The sequence below is a fragment of the Plenodomus lingam genome (genome assembly GCF_022343315.1).
Source record: "Plenodomus lingam strain CAN1 chromosome Unknown contig_6, whole genome shotgun sequence".
Taxonomy (NCBI): domain Eukaryota; kingdom Fungi; phylum Ascomycota; class Dothideomycetes; order Pleosporales; family Leptosphaeriaceae; genus Plenodomus; species Plenodomus lingam.
Window position 1 is genome coordinate 1557985 of NW_027093966.1, and position 18077 is coordinate 1576061.

Sequence of the window (18077 nt, forward strand, 5' to 3'; positions counted from 1 at the left end):
CGCCTTCACAATGTTTAAAACAGAGATGAGTAATGGACTCGGGTCCCTCGAGGCCATGCACTCCCCGCTCAGCCACCATGCGAAAAATCATGGATGCTGGGTTAGACGAGGGGGGCAAGGGTATCATGATATAGGGGGCGTAGATGTAAATGGGGGTAGAGACATCACATCACCCATGAATATACTCTCCGCCTCGAGAAGCCATGATTCAATCTTGTTGTTTTATTCCGGCCTGAAGGCAATGCTAAATATGTTTCCATCCCCTCTCATAGAGAATCTGCATCTCGTCTACCAAGCAAAACCCTCCTTTTTCCGTACGTTCCTTCCCTCCTCCTTCCGCTCCTCCTACCGCACCGCCTATCCACGCTGCCACACGTCGCCCCACCACCCACCGCTTCACCAACGGCGTAGTCGCCCAGCGCAGTACGCGGTTCTCCCATACGGCGAGGAATATGCGCAAGGGGGAGAGGGCGGCTGAGGGCGCGTTGATAGCGTTGTAGGAGGAACCGTTGTAGCCGACTTTTACGGTGGGGTTGAGGTAGATTTGGAGGGGTGGGGGGGATCCTTGGGAGGAGGGTGAGGAAGAGGAAGAGGATAGGGGGTTGTCGGCGTGGATGAGGCAGCATTCTGAGGCTTCGAGGTGGGTGGATGCGAGGGCGTCGGGGATGGCGCGGAAGCGGAGGGGAGGTGTGGCGATGAAGGGGGAGATTGGCATGGCGACTGTGGCGGGGTTTTTGGTTAGCTGGGTTGATGGCATTTGGCGAGATGATGTGTTTTGGAGACATTGTGGGAGTGTTGAGGATTGAGAAACAAGGGAACCAACTCACCCATGCCATTCCAACAACTCTTCACCGGAACAGGCAAATACCGCTCCGCAGCCCACCGACTCTTGCGCGCGCGGAAAAACGGCCAAGTCTGCATAATGGTCTCATCGCCCTCGATATCGCGCAGTGCAAAGGTATCGTAAAAGTATGGCGGCTTCTGGTAGTCCATCGAGCAGGCTGCTGCATACTGGCCTCCATTCGTATCCAGCAGCATCAGCACATCCCTGGGCGTAAAGACGACATCGTTGAGGAACAAGATGCTGTCAAAGTGGTTGCCCTCGCCCGTCAGCCGTTCCAGCGGCTCAAACACATGGTTCCTTATGGTTGCGAGGAAGGGGATTCGACGGAGATAAGACTGTCCGTCTGCAGTCTTAATCCACCCGTCCTGACTCCGCTGTTGGGCGATTTCATCGGCGTGCGAAATGTCGGAGAGCATTATACTTTTCTGCACGCCTAGGCCCTCGAGCACAGCGTCGAGTTCGCGCAGCGCATCTTTGGTATCGTCGTAGCTCCCGCTTTCATAAATGGATACGAAGACATTTGATGTTCCTAGTTCCTGGACGAGGGCTATGAGCGCATCGTTCCAGTGCTGGCGCAGCAGTCGCGCATTGTTCCAGTGCTGGGCGGCGATGTAGATGTGCTTTCGGTTTGCGGGGGGTGGGGATGCGTTGAGTGCGGCGCTTTGGGCGAGGTAGAGGGTTATGCAGTGGAGGGAGTCCCAGATGAGGAGGAGAAGGAGGAGGAGGCGTAGGGCGGGGGTGCGGCGGAGACGGCGGAGGGTGTGGGAGGAGCGGCGGCGGCGAGAGAGAAATGTAGAGGTCAAGATGGGTTTCTTGTCCATTGTTGGAGGGTAGGAAGGGACAGAGAGACAGAGGAATGATTATTGAGACTCCATGGGCGAATGTCACAGATGGACTGGAACGCACAACGAACAGACAGTAGAGAATCAGACAAGTAGGGAAATACGCTTGGAAAAGCCGTGAGGAGAGATTCTATCAAGGAAAAAGGAAAAAAGCAGCAAACAATCGCAAACAACGACCAACCTTGGAATGAAAGTCTCACAAGAAGGCGCAGCAGCCAACAAGCACTTGACGTCGTCCACATCACCAAGAACAAAGCAAGCCCACCCACCCCCCAACCCCTGGGAACCTCCCATTTCCCCCCCTCCTCCTCATCCGTCGTAGGGCACGTTTAACAAGCATTGGCGGCGTTGGAAACGGAACCAAGCGCTGAAGCGGACTCCACTCTAGTCGCAAGTCCGAGTCGCGTTTCCCCCCCAAGAGCCCCCCGCCAAGGCCGTGTGCAGTCGAGGAGGAAGTTGGGAAGAGCCAAGTGTGCCCAGGCCGAAAGATTGAATGCGGCGCAACCGGATGCTGCCGAGCCAATGGGCGGGGAGAGAGGCCGCGCAACTCCGCATTGTCAGATCGGGCGCTTGGCGGCTGAGCCGAGATTTGCTCGAGTTTGGGTATACGATGTTGGATTGTTGGCTGGGGGGGGGGGGGGGGTCAAGGGTTGGCAACTCGAGTATATGTATGTGGCAGTGGCTGTGTATACATATACATACTGTGTATACATATACATACTGTGTATACATATACATACTGTGTATACTAACACATATAGGGTCAGTGCAATTGCTGACTCATGTGAGATATCAAGGGGCATGAGGATGGGACTGTACTATATGTATATCGTGTCTTTGGTAACGGACCATCTAAAACACAAATGTCCTTGCATACTTGCGATCCAGCTCGGCGTATTCTTCCTTCAACATTCTGCTTCTCAGCTTGTTCAGCCTCATCGTGACTCCTTCCTCTTCACCCTCGAGATTCTCAACCGCTTCTTCGAGAGCTTTTGTGCCTCGAATCTTCCACAGCAGACCTATAAGCCCTCCGCTTGTTGCCGCATCAAGTTTCTCACGAGCTTCGGCAGCGAGGTAGGTCATGATCTTACCCCATGACTCGAGACCGACTTCCTCGCATTTCTCGCATTTCTTTCGTATTTCGTCTTGCGCACGTACAATGTCAAGGCTTTGTGCAATCTTGGAGGTAGACACACCATCGCGGACCCACGAAAGCCCTTGTTGCCGCTGCGACGCAGATGCGCCAGCGCTGGCAAAGAGGATTTCGCCAATGTAGTTTCGCAAAGCTGCTTCTTCGCAGCGGTCAGCCTCTTTGCGAAGCAATGGCTCGTCACCAGATGGGGGGACTGGGGGATAGTCTGGCTCTTTCAGGAGACTCAAAAGGGTTCCGAACAAGGTGGAGTCTTTCTTGGGCTCAATGGTTTCCACACGAGCCTCTTTGGCATCGAGTCGCGCACGAAGAACAGAGATGAAGATGGGAAGAGCAGACGCAATCCTGCGCTGCTCTGCTAGGAAGATAGCCAGATTGGTCGCCGCATACACAATGTTGGGCGTGATGGCCTCTTTTGGTGCTGTAGCTGAAAGGATGCCAGTCTCGCTATTGATGACTGCGTCAGGCTCGGACGTTGGCAAGCCTGAGACTGCAATATCGAGTGCCCAGCGATACATGTCTTCCGCCGAGTCTGGTAATTCTTTGAATTTCAACCAATCAGCATAGCCAAGAGCAGCGGAGAGTCGCTGATATGTTGTGAATCCCTTTGACGTGATGATCTTGAGATAAAATGATTCAGGGACGTCGGCAGCAGGTACACGATGCTCTTCGTCAGGGATTTCAGGCATGCCAGGCAGGACTGCTTTTGGGCGCGCATTCGTGGCCGATGGAACAAACTCGGGTGCCCATACGTTTCTCCGTGACTTCGTGGTAACCCAGCCGTCCAAGCGCTCCGCTGCGCTTGCCATGCCCATGAGTACCTCGTAGTAGCCCTGCCGCCATTCTTCGCTCTTAGCAGAGACATCGAATCCTGCCTTGCCTAGCCCGGGAACCAATATGCCTCCCTCCTCCTGCTCTTGAATACCTGCACCATCTTTGTTTGGGTCCTCCAATCTGTTCAGCGCATATTGGAGCTCAGAGTACACACGTGCCCAGTTGGGGAAGCCCTCTTCCTCATTGTTCTCTGGCACCATCCACCATTTGCCCCTCCTCCATCTGAATCTGGTGATCAAGCTCCACTCATGCGGCGAGGGAAATGCCCGCTCTTGCTGCTCGCTCAGTATGCCGAGACTGGCGATACTGAAGCACGATGTGATGAGAAAGATTACGACAGTATAGCGCACGCTTAATTTCGCCGTCTCCTTGATGAACTTCTTGTGACTTGCACTGATCGAGAACAGTCGCAGCAATTGGCCATTGGAAAAGTGTTGGCCTGAGGGGTAGAGAAAAGGAAGCTGTGGCCGAGGCGAGCCCTTGTGTGCGATTAGAATCTGGCGGGGGTGCTTGTACGAGAATTGGCGTGGAGAAGGGCGTTCACTGGCGCATTTACTCGGTGCCTTGAGCGCACTTTGGGGAAGCCGTATCCGACGAGTACAGGTCTGCATTTTCACTCGCAGCTGGAGTTGGTGCTTGGTCGAGGGTGGTTGTTCTGTTAGTCGCGCCGCGCCAAGCATCGCCTGCATTCACCGCCCGCGGCAGTACTCAGAAAAAGTTCGGGATTCCTCTTCGTGTTCTCGACATTCCTTCGACATTTCCTCAACCATTTCTGACCAACCACCATGTCGCGATCAAAAGACGAGAAAGCAGAAAAGAAGCGCAAGCGCGACAATGAGGTTGCAGAGGACGCACCGAAAAAGTCCAAAAAGTCGAAGAAGTTTGAAATTCCTCAAGATGCGCCAGCGCCAGAGGAGCCTGTAGTAGAGGCGAAGGCTGAGAAGAAGGAGAAGAAGGCCAAAAAGGAAAAGAAAGAGAAGAAGGCTAAAGAAGTCGCTGAACCTGAGGCTTCAGTAGAAGACGCTGCGACTGAAGTAAAGAAGGACAAAAAGGACAAAAAGTCGAAAAAAATTAAAAAAACCAAGGATGTCGACGCTACCGAGGCTTCCCCAGTCAATGAAGCGGAGCTGATCGATGAGATGAAGGCCTCTGAAAACTTCACCTCGTTGAACGACGACGAGCCAATGCCTGACGCGCCTGAAGCTTCTGACGAAGCACCCTCGAAGAAAGAGAAGAAGAAGTCTAAGAAGGACAAGGAGTCCAAGAAATCCAAGAAGTCCAAAGACGCCACTGACGATGCTGTTGTTGGTGCAGAGGAGAGCAATGGTGTGTCAGATAATGTCGACGTTGAGACGAACGGTGTCAATGGCGACTCCAAGGAAGCAAAAAAAGAGAAGAAGGAGTCCAAAAAGGACAAGGAGGAGAAGGCTTCCAAAAAGGAGAAAAAGGATAAGAAGAAGGTCAAGTCTGAGACCAATGGAGAAGCCTCTGCTGAAGATGGGTCTGCTGCTGAGGCCAACGGTGACGCTTCGACAGAAGAGAAGGACACCGAAGAGGGTGCAGAGGATGTCGATGAGACCCAAGAGGCCAAAAAGGGTCGCTTCATTGTCTTTGTTGGTATGTTCCCACGATCACTAGTGTTTTGTTCAAGTCTTAACAATCACCACCAGGCAACCTACCCTACAGTGCAACCAAAGAGCAAATCGAAGAGCACTTTGCCAAGTGCAAGCCCACCGAGATCCGTCTACGTACATACAAGAACAATAACAAGTTCATGGGTACATGTTTTGTCGAGTTCGACCGCTACGATCGTATGGAGTTGTGCCTGAAGAAGTTCCACCACTCGCTCTTCCCAGACGGCAAGAAGGGTAGCGAGGGACGCAAGATCAACGTCGAGTTGAGGTAAGGTCATCTTTGTCCATGGATACACCAGTGCGTCTCTAACATGCTTTCAGTGCCGGCGGCGGTGGCAACAGCGAGGCCCGCAAATCCAAAATTGTAGCAAAGAACGACAAGCTCCACGATGAGCGTGCGCGTGATCGTGAAAAGCGTGCTGAAATTGAGATGAAGCAGGGCGAGCGCAAGGAGAAGAAGGCAGCTCGTGACAAGGACGGGAAGAAGGAGAATGCTGAGGCTGAAGCTGAACCCAAGCAATCTGAGCCCGAGGCATTTGGAATGAATCCTGCTCGTTTAGCTATGATGTCGCGACCTGCGGTTCCCAATCACAGGCAAAGATACTAGATCTACGAGAAGCTTGTTGCAGCAAGAAGGAGTGATTTTTTCGTAAACGGTTTGGATGTCGTTGGATGTACGTTGTGATGATATGGTGGCGATTGAGTACGAGTCTATTGGCTACTCCATTATTAGATTACGAATATCATCAATGTTGCCCTGTGACGTCTCGAACACTGTCAAAGTGACTTCTGCCCACTGGTGATGGTCTATCCAATCATATGCGATCACGGTGGGGCAGAATGCGGGCAACCAGACGTTAGTTTGACATCTTCTATGACTGCATGTCAGTACATGTCAACCGTCTAATCACCCCAATATTCGACAACTTAAAATTTCGTGTCAGATCTCGAATCAAATGTAAGTTATACAGTGGTTGCATTGCATGTCCAGTTTATTCCAGATGTGTATCTTTCTCGTCACTGTCATCGTACCCTTCTCTCTGATAATTTATCTTTAGTGAGTCTCCTAATTCTCTTTCAACATTCGTACACAATCTTTTCTGCCGGCAGGTCACTGTTTATTTATGAAGGTATATATCATTTAAGCTTGCTTCAGATTGCTCGCCACAATATAACGAGATGTGGATGAATTCGCTCTAATCAACACCACAGATAATCATTTGATCAAAGTCGTCAATCTTGTGCTTTGAAAAATATACAGCCTCGATCCATACAAAAACTTTTCCCTCGAAGACAAAAGCCACCCCGAATCCAATCCAATCAACATCGAAAAAAAACCACACCTTGAAACCTCTCGCCTGCAGCCACAACACCAAACCCCTCCTTCTCCAACATCCAAAAATGTCAACAACAGAACCCTCCACCTACACCCCCTCCATCCCCACCGAACCCGTAACAAAAACCACACCCACCATCCACGTCGAACTAACTCCACATCCCCTCTCCACCACCTCAGCCACAGCCTTCGTGCGGTCCCCCTCCGCCGGCGCCACCGTGCTCTTCATCGGCACCACGCGCAACACCTTCAACGAGCTCCCCGTCGCCTCCCTCGCCTACACATCCTACACCCCGCTCGCACTCTCCACCCTATTTAAAATCGCATCCACCATTCTGGCCAAGCACCAGTGCACGAAGATCACCATCGTGCATCGCTTGGGCGAATGCCCGGTAGCAGAGGAAAGCGTGGTGATTGCAGTTAGTGCGCCGCATCGGCAGGCGGCGTGGAGAGCGGGTGAGGAGGCGCTCGAGGAGACGAAGAAGAGGGCGGAGATTTGGAAGTTGGAAAGGTTTGAGGGAGGGGAGGGTGTGTGGAGGGCGAATAGGGATGGGGCGGTTGGGGTTAGGGTTGGTGAGTAAGGGGTTGATTGCGTAGGGTATTTTGTGCTAATGTTTTGGTGTAGATGAGGGGAATTTGAGTCAGGAGGGGAAGTAGAGAGATGCTTGGGCTGTTGCGTCGTGTTACCGGCCATGATATCATTACATATAGACATAATATGTCTCATCAGGACACCTCTATCATGACTACCCATATACACAGTATTCATACACTCGTACACATACACATCACACCATCATTATTGCTTGTTGTCCTCCCCATCCCCGCTCAACTCACCCCCCTGCCCCTCATCCCTCTCCTCCTCTCTAACCCTCATCTCGCCACTCTGCCTAATCATCTCACTAACACTATTCGGCACATCTGCCTCACTTCTATAAATCCGGTCATACCCCAACCTCCGCCTCAACACGCTCCTCGCCTCCGCCAATCCCGCAATATCAAACGTCCACATGGCGCCCCCAAGCGCCATAATCCCCACACTCGCACAATTCAGCGTCGCCAGATTCAAAGCCTGGCACGCGTCTTGAAAGGGGGAAAAATACTCGTGGGGATTTGTGTTGGCATCGAAGTACTTGGGCGTCTGGCGGAGTTGGCGACGCCAGATGGCTTTGCGTGTTATAGCGGTGGAGGCAAGGAGGCAGGCGCTACCAAAGAGGAAGACGGAGAGTTGGCGGAGGGATCGGGGCGAGGTTATGGGTGTACCTTCGTAGGTGACGGGGTCGCGCTGGGGCGGTGATGGTGACGGCGGTTGTGGAGATGATGGCGGTTGTCGTGGGGATCCGTGAGGTGGAGAGGGGGCTGGGGAATTCATGTTGGGCGATTCGAGGGCTTCGGGAGCACTTCCATGAAGCTGGGTGAGGTGGGTTTGCGTTATTCACGGTTACTGGTAGGCGTAGGCTTAGCTTCCCATGCCGGTGGTGTTGAATTTGCGGACCCCCGAGCGCAGCTGTAATGACGAAGGCGTATTGTAGGGGGTTGTAATTGGTTGGCTGGTAGATTTCAGCCAGTGACGGTTCTTTTCAAATATTTCATGCGCCTGCAGGTCATGAAGTCGTGTCGCAATGGCGTCTTGATATGCGCACGGCGGCCGAGGCTGCATTGCAAAAAAAGTCGAGATGGGAAAGTCGGCCAGAACTTCGGCCCGATGACTGCATGTGGAGACCGTGAGGGGACGTCACTTGTACATCAACTCTTGGACCACTTCCAACCTCCAAACTTCTCTCATATCTTCACTAATAGCATTCAATACCCAGTTGCCCTGGTTTTCCCAGCCACCAGAATTACACTCAGTTCCGGAGTGGCTTTTGTTTACTGTCCTAGCGCCCCCGTGGCGATCACACTAATGTACACTCCATTGCCTGCCGTAGGCGTGAACCACAGTTTACGTGCATAACATCTGACAAAAGGCATCCGCGTTGAGGCTAACTGTCGATCACACATACTAGGCATACGCCAACGGCTATCTATCAAGTATTTGTAGGAAACATTTGTTAGATTTCCGTTGTTTTCTTTCACATCCTTGGTGTTTACAGGTGTAGGTGACGACAGGATTTCGCATACAATGGCTGATCGGAGATACAGTTCTGACGTTATAGCGGATTTTGAGGTCTGGATAATGGTAGGACTTCAACGAACAGTATGCAAAGTCACAGGGATCGTCAATCTGTGTGTTAGGGGTTGACTCGAGTCAGGAGTCGTGGCGACAGTTCGCATCTAGAGCACAGTGCCTGCCCCATCAATTGGAAAAAGGTCGAATACCTATAGCTGGGAAAAAGAAAACACACTTGTCAATCGAGTACAATGGTCCTGACAGTGTTTCGGCATGTCCATCCAAGTGAACGTTGAGGCTGACAGCATCTGCCGAACATGGCCATACCGTGCCTCAACATCTTTGATACGAGCTATGGGAAGATCGGATCCTACTCTACAACCAAGTAAAACAGCAAATCATTGTCCACCTTCACTATGTCTAGGCTGAGGAGCTCCACATCTCCACACTGGTACACAAGTGGCCCAACATGAGGCGACGATCTCCAGTACCTTGGCTCACTCCCTAATCTACTGTCCATAGATGGACATCAACTTTAGGGTAGACTTGTTACTCTACACGTCACTTCCCTTGCTATGATTGTAAAAAACTTGGCTAGCACACTACGAGATGAAGCCGACTCGCCGAAGCGCATTCTCTAGGTTCCCAAATAAGTAGGTATAAATCAAGTACATATAAAAGCACCTACGTGCAGTTCTGAAAGCCATCAATCAATAACCCCTCCCTCTGATCTGTCTCTCGTTGTAGCTCCACCACCAAAAAGCCTCCCCACACGCTTTCCTCCCAAAAACCACCCACAATGCGATTCCAAACCTCCCTCGTAGCCCTCGCAGCTACCGCCACCCTCACCGTTGCCCGTCCTGGAGGACACGAGGGTCCCTATTGGGAACAAGGTGATCACCATCATGGGTGGCCTGCTGCTCCTTTCGGCCCTCCTGCCGGTGTATCAACTCCTTGTACTCTTACGCCCCCGGTTGCCGTGGCTGTTTCTACGCCTTGCTCCTCTTCTACGCCGCGTCCTGCTGTTTCCTCGCCTTGTTCCTCTACGTTGAAGAAGAAGATGGCATCGGAGTCGGTCCCTGCATATGGTGGTTCTTCCTCTCATCCTGCGCCCGTTGCTTCTTCGACTCCTCAGCCTGCGCCTGGTACCTCATCTTCACGCTATGTCCCTCACATCTTGTCATCTTCTGCTGCAGTGACAATTTGCACACCAAGTAAGTGGATGAACATCTTAACATGATATCTCAGACTAACAGCCTCCAGAAATCTATACTTGGACCAAGGTCTCTACAGGAGCGTCCATCATTCTTTCCACAAAGACTGTTGTCGTTCCCTACAACACTGTGGTCTACAAGCCAACCACACATGTGCACAAATCCCCAGTCACCAGCATCGGTTATAGCACTTCGGTAAGTCTCCTTTGTCCCAATTCGTCAACATGACAGAATGACCTGACAATTACCCTAGACCAAGATCAAGACCAAGACTAAGACATACGTAAAAACCACCGTCCACACGTACGTTCAGCCTCATTTCCCCTAATTTCCTTGCATCAAACTTATATCCCATAGCTCCATCGTCTCATCCACTGTTACCGGCTCAAGTGAAGTCACAATCGCAACCTCCAGTGCTTCCACTGCCGTCTACACACTCTCTACCCATATCCTCTCCACCGCTATCATGACTGGCACCACTTCGGTCTGCGGAACCGCTAGCGTGCCTCTCGTTGCCTCGTCGGCTGTCATGTCGTCCTTGGGCAAGGCTTCGTACACCAAGCCCGTGGTTGTGACCTCGCATGTATATTCTGTCGTGAAGCCGTCCTCGAGCAAAGCTTTGAGCAAAGTTCACAGCAAGAGTATGAGCGAGCATTCTAGCAACGCTCACAGCAAGACCATGAGCGAGTATTCCAGCAAGGTTCACAGTCACAGCATGAGCAAGCATTCAGCCCCCACCCCACCTGTCGTCAAGCCTTCCTCAACCAAGGCATCCAGCAAAGCTTCATCCTACGCCCACGTTGCCTCCAAGTCGTCCCACGCCTACTCTGTCGCCACATCCTCCTCCATGAAAGCTTCATCCCCCGCCCACTCTACCTCCAAGTCATCCTCCAGCAAAACCCACCATTACGCATCAAGCTACGCTTCCCCATCCACCACGCCCATCGCCAAGTCGTCCAGCAAGCCAGCCATGGAGTATCCAAGCATCGTATGGTCATACACCAAGCCGCTCAACCTATCCTCTTCCAGCACGATTATGAGCCATGCTTCGAGCCCGGGATCGTCGTCGACGAAGATTGTGGTGGTACCGTCTACTAGCACGCATGTTGTGGCTTCGTCTTCGTCTTCGTCTTCGGTTGAGGCGTCGTCTTCCACTAAGATTGCAGTTTCGCCTCCATCGGCTAGTCTGTCATCTTCTAGCACGCCTGTTGTTGTGTCGTCCTACACTAAGCCTACTCATGAGTCATCCTACACTAAACCTACTCATGCGTCATCTTCTTCCAAGTATGCAGTCGCATCCTCATCATCCACACCCGTCTCCAGCGCCCCAGCCTCCAGCACGCAAAAGAGTCAAGACGGCTATGCGGCTAAGAGCATGGGTGCATTGTAAACACGTTCAGTAGCAATTTGCTCAGGAGTTGATTTTCCATCCCGGGCACGGTCCAGTTGCGTTTACGTTTCCTGTGCTCCCGGGGTAATGTAGGAGCTGAAAAGAGCCTGTGTGGAGAGAGAGGAGAAGGCGAACGTTTGCTTTTCCCGTTGTGCTGGCTTTAGATGCTGTGGATGGAGAGGGCGTTGTGCCGTGTGTTTTAATTTCTAATCTTCTGACCAGGGTGAAAAAGGATGAGGACTTTTTCTACGTTGGTTTTTGATAGTTGAGGGACGAGGAGGGGAATAAGGGCAGCGTGGTTGTAATGCTGGGTGGAGAAAGGGTGGAAGGGAATAATGACCTAATCTGTAGTTGTAGTCGCTCCTTTTTCTCTTTCTGCTCTTCTGGTAGACATGGAAATAGTTGGGGAATTAATGAAAAGTCACTCTTTTGGAAGTTTGCAAGGGGAAGTTTGATTTTTGTTGTGAATCGTGTGTTGCATGTTTGTGTGCAAGTAAGAAGTGCATGGATAAGGTTCACTGACTTTATTTTGTTTCTCGTGGCTTCAGAAATTCGGATGCGAAATTCTGATTCTACACGTTGATCATGTATTTATCTCTTCCAATTCAACTCGGATATTATCATCATGGATTCATTACTTCAAAAGATATAACCTTTATCTATCCCACTCATCTCCATCCCAAACACCCATCACCTCAACTCCCTCCTCCCCCGCCTCTCACTCCCACCCCGCCATACTCCTACCCCGAGCGTAACAGCAAATAACACGGCATTAAACCCCGCCATCATGAAAAAAGGGGCCCCGGGCGCCGTGGCATCGAAAAGCGCGCCTCCAGCCTTGGTAAGCAGCAATATGCCAAAGCCGCCGAGCAAACTGTACGTGCCCGCTATGGAGCCTTTGATGTGGTTGAGCGAGGTGGAGTGGGCGTTTGCTCGGGATATTTGCCGTGTTGAGCTGCGGGTGTGCGGGAGGAGAGGCGCGTGTTCTTGGTCTTGGCTTGGGTGTTCACGGACGGGGGAGATGGGGGCGCTGGTGGAGGGTGTGGCGCCTGCGGAGGGGTGGGAGAGGGGGTCTGTGGAGTTTTCGGTGGAGGAGTGGGAGAATTCTGCGGTGGTCGTAGCAGTGCATTCTTCGTTGTTGATGCCCCTGCCGAGGAGGGCGAGGGAGCATACGATTGCGCCGATTTGACTGATGCCGAGTAAGGCTACGATGAGGAAGATGGCACCAGTTCCATCTTCGGATTTGTAGTCTGGGCTTTCGAGGGAGCCAAAGGCCGAGTAGCCTGCTATACCGGCAATCGCGGCGACGAGCAATGGGATATTGTGTTCTGGGTAGCGGCCGGAAAGGTAACCGAACAGGGGGGCGCACATGAGTGCAATGAGTTGACTAATTCCGGTGAGCATGGCGGCGAGTTTGTATGCTTGCGGACAGGCGCTTTTAATGTCTGATGGGTTGTTGGGGTCGACGGTGCATTGGCCGATTTGGAGAAAGTAGTGGTTAGTGAAGAGGGGGATGAACAGTGAGATTGCGACCGAGGAGGCGCGGGCAACGAAGCCGCCTATGTACGCGAGGCCAATGTTTGGGGATCGGAAGCCTAGACTGACGCTCTCGAGGAAGAGGCGCGGGTAGGAGAGGACGACATGCCGGGTTGAGTGGTGGTCTGGGACTTTGGTGTCGTCGTTTGATGTAAGGCGTTTCCAGCCTTTGTCTTCTTCGCCGGGGAGTTGGCGCAGGCCGAAGAAACATCCTAGTGCTACGAGCAATGCAATGGAGCCAACCACATAGAAAGCACTTGCAACGGCCGTAGCTGGACTCTCACCAGCCTGTTGGAATCGTGTGGGAAGTGGTAGAAAGACCAGAAGCGCTACCAGAGCACCACAGCCCGTGAAGACACCCACCAAGCCTGCCAGTTGGGATGTTGAAGCCCCCGTGTCCTTCCTAGCTGGCGCATCCACCATTGCATCCCTTGAGCTCGATCGAAACCGCGCAGGTGTAATCGTCAGTTCCGACGAAATGGAGGGCGCAACAGCATGTGACCTGCCATTCCGTCTCGTAGGCGATCTCGGATCCGGTTTGACATGATCAACATGCGTCATACTAGGCAGAATCGCTGTGACCATAGTCGCGCTGATCCAAACATCAGCATGCATCCCAATTCCGCTTCACACCGCACGCGCAATGCGCCATGCGACAAAAGTGCACTTGTTCACTTACGTCGCACTCCCCCCCAGACTGAATAGCACCCTCGCCAACACCAACTCCGGATAGACATTGCGCGCCTGCACAAACACCCACAGAGCCACTCCCACAATAGCATACCCCATGACCGCCACACTCCGCACGCCCACGCGATCACTCAACAATCCCCACGCCGGACACGCCACCAGCGCGACCAGCTCGTCCACAAAGCCCAGCGTGCCCACGGCATCACCTACATGGCGCGACTCCCCTATGCGCTGCGTGATGACAAAGGACACGCTGCTGTTGAGGAAGACGAGGAAGGAGATGCTGAAGAGGGCGACGCCGAAGAGGTAGGCGGCGATTTGGGTGCGCGTGGCTGTGAAGTGGAAGCCGAGCATGGTTTGTCTGAGTTGTTTGGAAATGGCGAAGGGGAGGAGAATTGACAGGCCTCGAGGGAGCTGGGGAAGGGGAGCTATCGTGGGAACATTTGGCGAAGGTTTGGTTGATGTTTTGCTGAGGTTTGACAGACTACTTGATTGGGAGGGGAGGGATAGACGGACGGATGGATGGATGGATGATGTCAGCGTAGTCACGTGAGTGCGCGATGGACTTATCAATTGATCATCGTGAGTCGTGACCTTGGTTCTGGCGCCAACTTTTCGCGAAATAGTATTCAAGTATGAACATGTCGACGAGGTGAGGTCCCTATACGAAACTAAAGTCCCTCTTCATTTTCCTCACGCAGAGAATGTGAACGTAGGTACAGGCTCAACATATTGGTCAATGAATCAAAAGATGCAATGCGCCAAATCTCCCTGACGAACATAGACGACACTTCCAGTCTCATCCCAAGAGAAAAGGGCAAAGGATCTCAAACTTCTCACATGCAACATGAATTGTTGTCGAAAAGACTGGGTGCAATATATCACTGTAATATGAGGTTTAACTTACAGGCTACCATAGGTGCATGTTAACACCCAACCCTCACGCCCTCACCGCCCAGGTAGACCCATGCTCGCAAAGGAAAACACAAGAAGCAGTCAAACTAGAGTTAACACGTGCATCCCGCCGCATCCCAAACGAAAAATCTAACTGTACTCCGTCCCAAATACAAAGGGGGACATGAACGGCACTGCTAGTGTTAAAGCGACGCTCTCCACAGAACTAACGTAACAACACCACGACCGGCTCCCCACCGGGACATATACACAACCGCATAGTAAGCCATTCGCAGCCACACAGGCGCCTCCATACACCACATGCCGTACAGCACGCAGGGTCCACCACCCACAGTCATGGCTGCATGCCTATGCACCTATGCACATACACTGCGCATCCTGCGCCCGTCCACAGCATGTCGAGACTCAAGACTCACACCCTACTCCAACCCAGCAGGCTCGTGCGCCCCTGATCCGGGCCCCAATACTCCCTACTGTGCGTAAACTCGCCTTTGGCAACGCCCTGTTCAAACAGAGTGCGCACGCTGGCGGCGCGGTGGGCGCTGCGTGGTGTGAGTTGAAATTTGAAGGGGATGGGTTTGGCGATGAGGAGGATGGAGTAGTCGAGGGTGGGGTCGGCGGGCTTTTGGGTTGTGTCGCCCCATTCTAGGGGGGTGGTGGGGGGGTTGGATGAGGCTGTTGTGGTGGAGGTGGAGGTGGGTTTTAGGGAAGAGGGCTGGATGAAAGTAGACCCCAAGTGGCCGGACCCCGGGTAATCATATTTGGAGAGGAGAGTTTGTTCCATGGTGGGGAGTTTGGCGGGTTCGCTGACGATATTGCATTTTTCATTCTCACGCATTTTGGTTTGAGGAGATGGCGTTGTTGCGCCGACGATGGAGTTGTCGCCTGGTGTGCGTTGAATGTTGAAGAGCCAGGCAATGGAGCCGATGCCGATGAGGAGATCTTCATCAGAGACCGTCTGGCCCTGACAGGTTCGGCGGCCGTAGCCGAACTGCGTCGAGTTGATGATGGTTGGGAATTTGGTCAGTGGCTCCTGGTAGGTAGGGTATGCTGGGTCCACCCAGCGAAGAGGATTGAATGCTTCCGGGTCGGGAAACATGTCAGGGTCACGCGCGATAGCCCTACGTATAATGTCAACTTTTTCTCCTCTGGAAGAACATGGCAGCGAGCATCTCAACTTACCATTCTAGCGGATGAATCGTACTGCCTTTGGGGATGTGATAGCCATCGTACTCGTCGTCCTGGGACAGGTAATGCGGAATACCAGTTGGAACTGGTGGGCGCCAGCGAATGCACTCGCGAATAATCGCTCTCAGGAAAGGAAGACTGGGACGATCTTCGGAGCGAGGGAGTCGATCTCCACAGACACGGTCAAGCTCTTCGTGCAGCATGGGCAGGAATTGTGGATAGTATGTCATGGCGAGGCAAAACGTCTGCATGGGCGCCGCAATCGTCAGAGCACCGGCAATACCGTGCATGCCAACTGCGTATGCGCCCTCTAGATCGGACTTGAAGCCCCACTTGCTGCGACCATCGAGGAACGTCTTCATCCATGAGGGCGTGGCCTTGCCTTCTCGAATGTCCTTTGATACTTGATCTTGCATGCACTGGAACCATGTCCGCTCCGTCTTTGCACGTCGTCTCTCCCACGCCTTTGCGGGGGATAGCCAGTCCGGAAGAGCCATGATGAATGGGAGTTTGTTAGCAAACGATCCAGTCGGGGAAACGCCAATGAGGAGTTCACGAGCTCGTTGCTTCAGTTCATCGCTGCCTTCGCTGTGGCCCCATGCCAGCCGGCAAGTGACACGGGCTATGAAAGATTCGAGAGCATGATTGTACCGGTCAGGCTCGTCGAGAAGTTCGACCAGCATACGTTTGGCCTCTAGTTCGGGGTATCGGTGAAAGAGCGCCTTTTCTGATTCGCGCATGATGATGTTTGCAAACTTCCTTTGGCGGGTATGGCCATCTGATGGTGTTAGATTGTGAATCTATCGTTGGATAAAGTCATCATACCATTCCTACTGAGCAATGGAAGGTACTGTGCACTCGTGCGATTGTCGTCGATCAGAGCGGGTATATGTGGACGGTCAGAGTAGATTGCTGCTTTCTTCGACAAGAGGTCCTTGGAGATTTGATCTGTCGAAATCCAGACATGGTTGTCTCCAGCCAAGTTGACTTGGTATATAGGACCATGTTCTTTGCCCCAGTCGGCAAACTTGATGAAGCTGTTCTTTTCAGGGACCTCGGATACCGCGCCGATGATGGGATAACCTAGAGAAATATGTATCAGCCATGCTTCCTCGCATTCAAGGCTGATGGCAGATCAGGGTCCAACACTCTCGTCAAAAAGTGCCTGCCAATGAGAAGTAGAGTTGCATGCCATACCTTTAGGCCCTGGCAGAGGCTTGAGGCCTTTCGGTATTCTATGACGACGTGATATATCCCAGTACTTATAAAGTGCATATGCAGCCAGAAAAACAGCAGCTAACAACAACGTAGAGACTGCCATATTGGCAAGAGCTGTATGTCGGAAAGGTCCCTTTCAGAGTGACAGGGGACCTAGGTAAGGGTGTACGATAAAGACTTCCTCAACCCTTTTATGAACGACATGGGAGTAACGCACACTACATATAGATCTGCGAGCTCGACGGTGGCACGACGACTGATGCCACCATAAGCACAGATCAGAATCAATACTCGTACTCCTTTGGCAAAGGAGTACCGCATACCGACACTCCGTGCCGCCGCCACGAGGACGCAGCGTGTCAGAGCCGACATGACGGACACTCAGCCTGTAGAATGAAAGGATGCTCAGCTTGGAATTGGGTCCATCGCTTGCCGGAAGCCTCAGTTGGCTGCGCTGTTGGTCATGGCTTGCTCAGCTTGTGCCAGACGGGCAGTCTTGAACATCAGTGCCCCATGAGGCATGGGAAAGACCCGCGTAGTCGTTCTCCAGCACCAAATCCTGATAGCTAGCATATGATAAGCAGAGAATGAGATAGCACGCAGTGGGTTACTACAACCGAGAATACCTAGCCTGCACAACATCCTCGACGCGCCATGAAATTAGCCACGGTCGACGCTAGAAGACATGTCTCACCGAAGAGCAATACGGAATCGTGAGAATCGCTGCAGCTCAATCGCTATCCAAGCCATTAGCCTTGACCGCATAAAAATTCATCGCCTCGAGGCTTCACAGTCAGCATGGCCGGCTGAGCATACGCCTGCATACACGACGCAGTGAAACAAGCAAACTCCGCATCGCAACCAGGCTCCGTATCGCACTGAAGCCTGTAACTCTCGTACATGGGTGATCCGAAAATTCCGAGCAGCCTGTATATACGCAAATATCCAGGGTCAAGTGACATTGAGTCCTTGTCGAATCGAAGGGTTGGATACTAAGGGTGTGAAAGATCGTACTGGTACCCCCCATTCTATCCAATCTATTTCAAGCGCGGCGGCAGGGTCCAATGATTCAGCCGCTTCCCCGGCTAACATCAACCTCACAGCTCATGCTCATGCACACAACCCAACACCACTGCTCTGCTCGTCCAAGACTCCAATCATCAATGCCACACTTTG

The 18077-nt window shown here is 52.5% G+C and overlaps 9 protein-coding genes across 9 annotated transcripts; 3 read left to right on the forward strand and 6 right to left on the reverse strand.

Annotated features, from left to right (window-relative positions):
* Nucleotides 1–244: 244 nt before the first annotated feature.
* Nucleotides 245–1665, reverse strand: IAQ61_009738 (uncharacterized protein; the record flags this gene model as incomplete). Its single annotated transcript, XM_003838588.2, has 2 exons — nucleotides 245–720; nucleotides 828–1665. The coding sequence occupies 2 exons, from the start codon at nucleotides 1663–1665 to the stop codon at nucleotides 245–247; spliced, it is 1314 nt and encodes a 437-aa protein (XP_003838636.2).
* An 873-nt stretch (nucleotides 1666–2538) lies between these two features.
* IAQ61_009739 (uncharacterized protein) lies at nucleotides 2539–4350 on the reverse strand (the record flags this gene model as incomplete). The annotated part of the gene is made up of 1 exon (XM_003838587.2): nucleotides 2539–4350. The coding sequence occupies one exon, from the start codon at nucleotides 4348–4350 to the stop codon at nucleotides 2539–2541; it is 1812 nt and encodes a 603-aa protein (XP_003838635.2).
* Nucleotides 4351–4455: 105 nt separating this feature from the next.
* On the forward strand, nucleotides 4456–5911 carry IAQ61_009740 (uncharacterized protein; the record flags this gene model as incomplete). Its single annotated transcript, XM_003838586.1, has 3 exons — nucleotides 4456–5287; nucleotides 5341–5572; nucleotides 5626–5911. The coding sequence occupies 3 exons, from the start codon at nucleotides 4456–4458 to the stop codon at nucleotides 5909–5911; spliced, it is 1350 nt and encodes a 449-aa protein (XP_003838634.1).
* Nucleotides 5912–6022: 111 nt separating this feature from the next.
* Nucleotides 6023–6699, reverse strand: IAQ61_009741 (uncharacterized protein; the record flags this gene model as incomplete). Its single annotated transcript, XM_066098512.1, has 2 exons — nucleotides 6023–6182; nucleotides 6656–6699. The coding sequence occupies 2 exons, from the start codon at nucleotides 6697–6699 to the stop codon at nucleotides 6023–6025; spliced, it is 204 nt and encodes a 67-aa protein (XP_065951671.1).
* A 6-nt stretch (nucleotides 6700–6705) lies between these two features.
* On the forward strand, nucleotides 6706–7221 carry IAQ61_009742 (uncharacterized protein; the record flags this gene model as incomplete). The annotated part of the gene is made up of 1 exon (XM_003838585.2): nucleotides 6706–7221. The coding sequence occupies one exon, from the start codon at nucleotides 6706–6708 to the stop codon at nucleotides 7219–7221; it is 516 nt and encodes a 171-aa protein (XP_003838633.2).
* A 218-nt stretch (nucleotides 7222–7439) lies between these two features.
* IAQ61_009743 (uncharacterized protein) lies at nucleotides 7440–8012 on the reverse strand (the record flags this gene model as incomplete). Its single annotated transcript, XM_066098513.1, has 1 exon — nucleotides 7440–8012. One exon carries the CDS (start codon nucleotides 8010–8012, stop codon nucleotides 7440–7442), a length of 573 nt encoding a protein of 190 aa, XP_065951672.1.
* Nucleotides 8013–9549: 1537 nt separating this feature from the next.
* On the forward strand, nucleotides 9550–11354 carry IAQ61_009744 (uncharacterized protein; the record flags this gene model as incomplete). The annotated part of the gene is made up of 4 exons (XM_003838582.1): nucleotides 9550–9964; nucleotides 10014–10159; nucleotides 10218–10267; nucleotides 10322–11354. The coding sequence occupies 4 exons, from the start codon at nucleotides 9550–9552 to the stop codon at nucleotides 11352–11354; spliced, it is 1644 nt and encodes a 547-aa protein (XP_003838630.1).
* A 690-nt stretch (nucleotides 11355–12044) lies between these two features.
* IAQ61_009745 (uncharacterized protein) lies at nucleotides 12045–13934 on the reverse strand (the record flags this gene model as incomplete). Its single annotated transcript, XM_066098514.1, has 3 exons — nucleotides 12045–13482; nucleotides 13570–13634; nucleotides 13791–13934. 3 exons carry the CDS (start codon nucleotides 13932–13934, stop codon nucleotides 12045–12047), a joined length of 1647 nt encoding a protein of 548 aa, XP_065951673.1.
* A 973-nt stretch (nucleotides 13935–14907) lies between these two features.
* On the reverse strand, nucleotides 14908–17273 carry IAQ61_009746 (uncharacterized protein; the record flags this gene model as incomplete). The annotated part of the gene is made up of 5 exons (XM_003838581.2): nucleotides 14908–15616; nucleotides 15678–16461; nucleotides 16509–16766; nucleotides 16881–16918; nucleotides 17119–17273. 5 exons carry the CDS (start codon nucleotides 17271–17273, stop codon nucleotides 14908–14910), a joined length of 1944 nt encoding a protein of 647 aa, XP_003838629.2.
* Nucleotides 17274–18077: the final 804 nt, after the last annotated feature.